Below are 3781 nucleotides of genomic sequence, written 5' to 3'. Positions count from 1 at the left end.
ATCTCAACAGATTTCTCAACCCAGACCCTCAAAGCTAGTAGGTCCTATAACAACATATACCAAGCTTTGAATGAAAATTGATGCCAACCAAAATCATATCCAGCAAAATTAAACTTCAGGATTAAAATCCTTCCATGATAAACAAAAGTTAAAAGAATTCACAACAAGAAAGCCTGCGCTACAGGATGGTCTCAGTAAAATATTCCATGAGGATGAAAAAATAAATAAAAACAATGAAAATCAGCAAAGGGAGGAACTACACGAAGGAAAGGTCAATCGAGGGAGAAACCAAGTCAAGGTAAAAACCAAAAATAAAACAAAATGACCAGGATTGCAAATCATATTTCAATTATAACTCTGAATGTTAATGGCCTAAACTCATTAATTAGAAGACATAGACTGGCAGATTGGATTTTTTAAAAACGACCCAACAATATGTTGTCTTCAAAAGACTCATCTCATAGGAAAAGACATCCACAGATTGAAGGTGAAAGGATGGGGGTGGGGGGAATCACTCACATGGACTGCATAAACAAGGGTTTTCATCCTCATATCAGAAAAAGTGGACTTCAAGCCAAAGTTAGAAAAGATAAGGAAGGTCATTTCATATTACTTAAGGGAATCATAAATCAACAAGACATAACAATCATAAATATTTATGCCCCAAACAGTGACACATTTATGTACATCAAACAAACCCTTCTCAATTTCAAGAATCAAATAGATCACAATCTAATAATACTGGGTGACTTTACACACATTTCTCACCACTGGTTAGATCTTCCAAACAAAAACTTAAAAAAGAAAACATAGAACTCAATAATACAATCAATAATTTAGACTTAACAGACATGTATAGAATATTTCATCCATCAAAAAGCAAATACGCTTTCTTGTCAGTCACACATGGATTCTTCTCTAAAGTTGACCATATCTTATGCCACAAAGTAACTCTTAGCAAATACAAAAAAAAAAAAAAAATAGAGATGCTACCCTGCATTCTATCAGATCATAAAGGAGTAAAATTAGAAATCAAATATAAAACAAAAAAAATAGAAGCTACTCCAGCACCTGAAGACTAAATAGTATGCTACTCAATGATGAATGGATTGCAGAAGAATCAGGGAGGAAATAAAAAAGTACTTAGAAGTAAATCCTGAGTCAGCAAGTAACTGGAAATGCAGTCCTGCTCAAATCCACCGTTGTGAATTCCCCCAAAATAAAACAGGAAAGAAGAAATTGAGTGAAACATGAGATAAGATGGTCACAAAGAATAAATCTTTCAATGTGGGAATCTATGAACCATCTTATGCCCGGTATTACATCTACCAGAAATATTCATCTGTATGACCACAGCTCTGTGCAAAAACATTTGTAGTACCAGGAATTTGAATCGTCCCAATCTACAAACAAGTCACATACCAATAAAAAAAAAAAAAAGCTACAGGTTTATCTAGAGGACAATCAACAAATAAATGGTGTCAATTTCACAGCACTGAGAATGAACATACTATAGATAACTATAACAATAAATCTCACACTCAAAAGGAGATCAAATACTTCTATCATTTTGAAGAATCTAAGAATGAAAAAAGCCAAAACTACCCCAAAAATACGGTGATCTGCCCCCTTAGGGGATAAGTGAGAGAATATGATTTGTAGGGAACAAGGTTCATTTCCATTTCTTAACCCACCAAAAGTGACATGCATGCATTCACATTAGAATATTATATCATGTTGGAAAGTAATAACGTGCATTATTTTGGATGGAATGGTAGAAGTAAAAATGTTTTAAATACATGAGTCCTGGCAGATAAATCAGGTACCATCTCACCTAAGATAATTTCCTCACAAAATAGGAAGAAGGCAAGAAATCAATAGAAAAAATGAGACAGGAGGAGAAAAAAACAGAGAGGCAGAGACAGAGGATAAACAGAGAAAGATCCCCAACCTAAGTTCACTGACTCTGTTGGCATGCTGGTGGGGACTAGAGTCACCTGCTCATTCTGATAGACCTGGGTCTGCTGGTCTAGAATGGAAGAATGTCCCAGAGGCTAATCCTGGTAAGCCCTCAATACTGGACAACAGGACCAGTGGTCACCCACACATTCATCACACCCGGCTCTTCCCCATGTACTGCTTCTGCATCTGCTCTCACGTTCTGCTTTCTGCTCTGCTGTGGAAGACCATGTGTCAAACACCCCTTACAATGTGCCTTGGATACACCTGGGACCCACAGATGAAAGAGCTCATATGGAGACAGATGCCTCTGGGAGCCTTCGGTCAGTATGCTCTGGGTAAACACATGTGCTGTTCCTCCAGGTGAATATAGCAGCACCGTGCTCCTCCCAGAAGCACTTCCTAATCTGAATACAGACAAAGGAACAAAGTTCCAGAAGAACAATTCCCTGACCCTCCCAGGGCTGCAGCAGCCACCCCATGACCCACATGATACTCAGAGCAGCAAGGATGCTAACAAGGTGACTGTCTTCCTTTCATCTGGAAACAATTCCTGTGAGTTACACTCTCGGAAGAAACAGATTAAACACTTTCACAACACTCATCACATTACAGAATAACTTCCTTAACAAACACAAACTGAATATGGAAAGTAACATAAACAACAACAAGGTGAAGTGTTGTTGATTGGTCCAAACTTTGGAAGCCCCAAGGATAAAAGAACCCAATTGCAAGGAGTCGTCATATTGTGCAAACTCACTCACCTGTAAACAGGATCCCACCCTCCACACCTGACACCATGGCCCCCTCCTGCTGCTCCTCTTGCTGCAAGCCTACGTGCTGCAGAACCACCTGCTGCAAGACCACCTGTTGCAAACCAGCCTGTGTGACCTGCTGCTGCAGCACACCCTGCTGCAAGCCCAGCTGCTGTGGGTCCAGCTGCTGCCAGCCATGCTATCCCCAAACTTGCTGTGAAACCACCTGCTGCAAGACCACCTGCTGCAAACCACCCTGTGAGCCCATCTGCTGCAACACACCCTGCTGTAAGCCCAGCTGCTGTGAGCCTTGCTGCTGCCCCAATTGCTGCATTGTTCCCTGCTGCCAGCCATGCTGTCCCCCAACTTGCTGTGAAATCACCTGCTGCAAGACCACCTGCTGCAAACCACCCTGTGAGCCCAGCTGCTGCAGCACACCCTGCTGTAAGCCCAGCTGCTGTGAGCCTTGCTGCTGCCCCAATTGCTGCATTGTTCCCTGCTGCCAGCCCTGCTGTCCTCCAACTTGCTATGAAATTACCTGCTGCAAGACCACCTGCTCCAAACCACCCTGTGAGCCCAGCTGCTGCAGCACACCTTGCTGCCAGCCCATTTGCTATGTGGTCACCTGCTGCCAGCCTTGCTGCCCATGATCAACTCCCTAAAGGCTAAGGTCTGCACAAACTCCTGTGAACTGCCTTCTCTTTCCTGGAAGAATTCTCTTCTTACCTGACTGAAGATCATCAAGCTATCACCAAAAATTCTGTTCACTGGCTCCCATGTGAAAGCACGTGAATCACCTCAAGGGATTGCAGACCACTTCACTCTCGTCCTCTTCTTCCTTAGGCTGTGTGCATCTTGTGCCTGCTTCCTAGATCACTGATGGCAAGGTGTGGTCTTGGTTGAAATTCTGAGACCGGAAATTTTACCTATCATCCAAAGAACATAGGAACACACTCCTTAAGAAAAAATTTCATAGCTATATGCAACTGCGCCTTCATCTTTAGAGTTATGATTTCTTTTTGTATTATTCTCTATATTGCTGTATACTACTTTCTCCTGTCATCATC

The 3781-nt window shown here is 41.8% G+C and overlaps 1 protein-coding gene across 1 annotated transcript; it reads left to right on the top strand.

Moving 5' to 3' along the window:
* Positions 1–2758: 2758 nt before the first annotated feature.
* LOC306657422 (uncharacterized protein) lies at positions 2759–3364 on the top strand (the record flags this gene model as incomplete). Its single annotated transcript, XM_079133398.1, has 1 exon — positions 2759–3364. One exon carries the CDS (start codon positions 2759–2761, stop codon positions 3362–3364), a length of 606 nt encoding a protein of 201 aa, XP_078989524.1.
* Positions 3365–3781: the final 417 nt, after the last annotated feature.

This window comes from Sciurus vulgaris (genome assembly GCF_902686455.1).
Source record: "Sciurus vulgaris genome assembly, chromosome: 3".
NCBI classification, from domain to species: Eukaryota; Metazoa; Chordata; class Mammalia; order Rodentia; family Sciuridae; genus Sciurus; species Sciurus vulgaris.
Note: the sequence above shows the minus strand (reverse complement) of the source record. Positions and strands in the feature narration are given on the sequence as shown.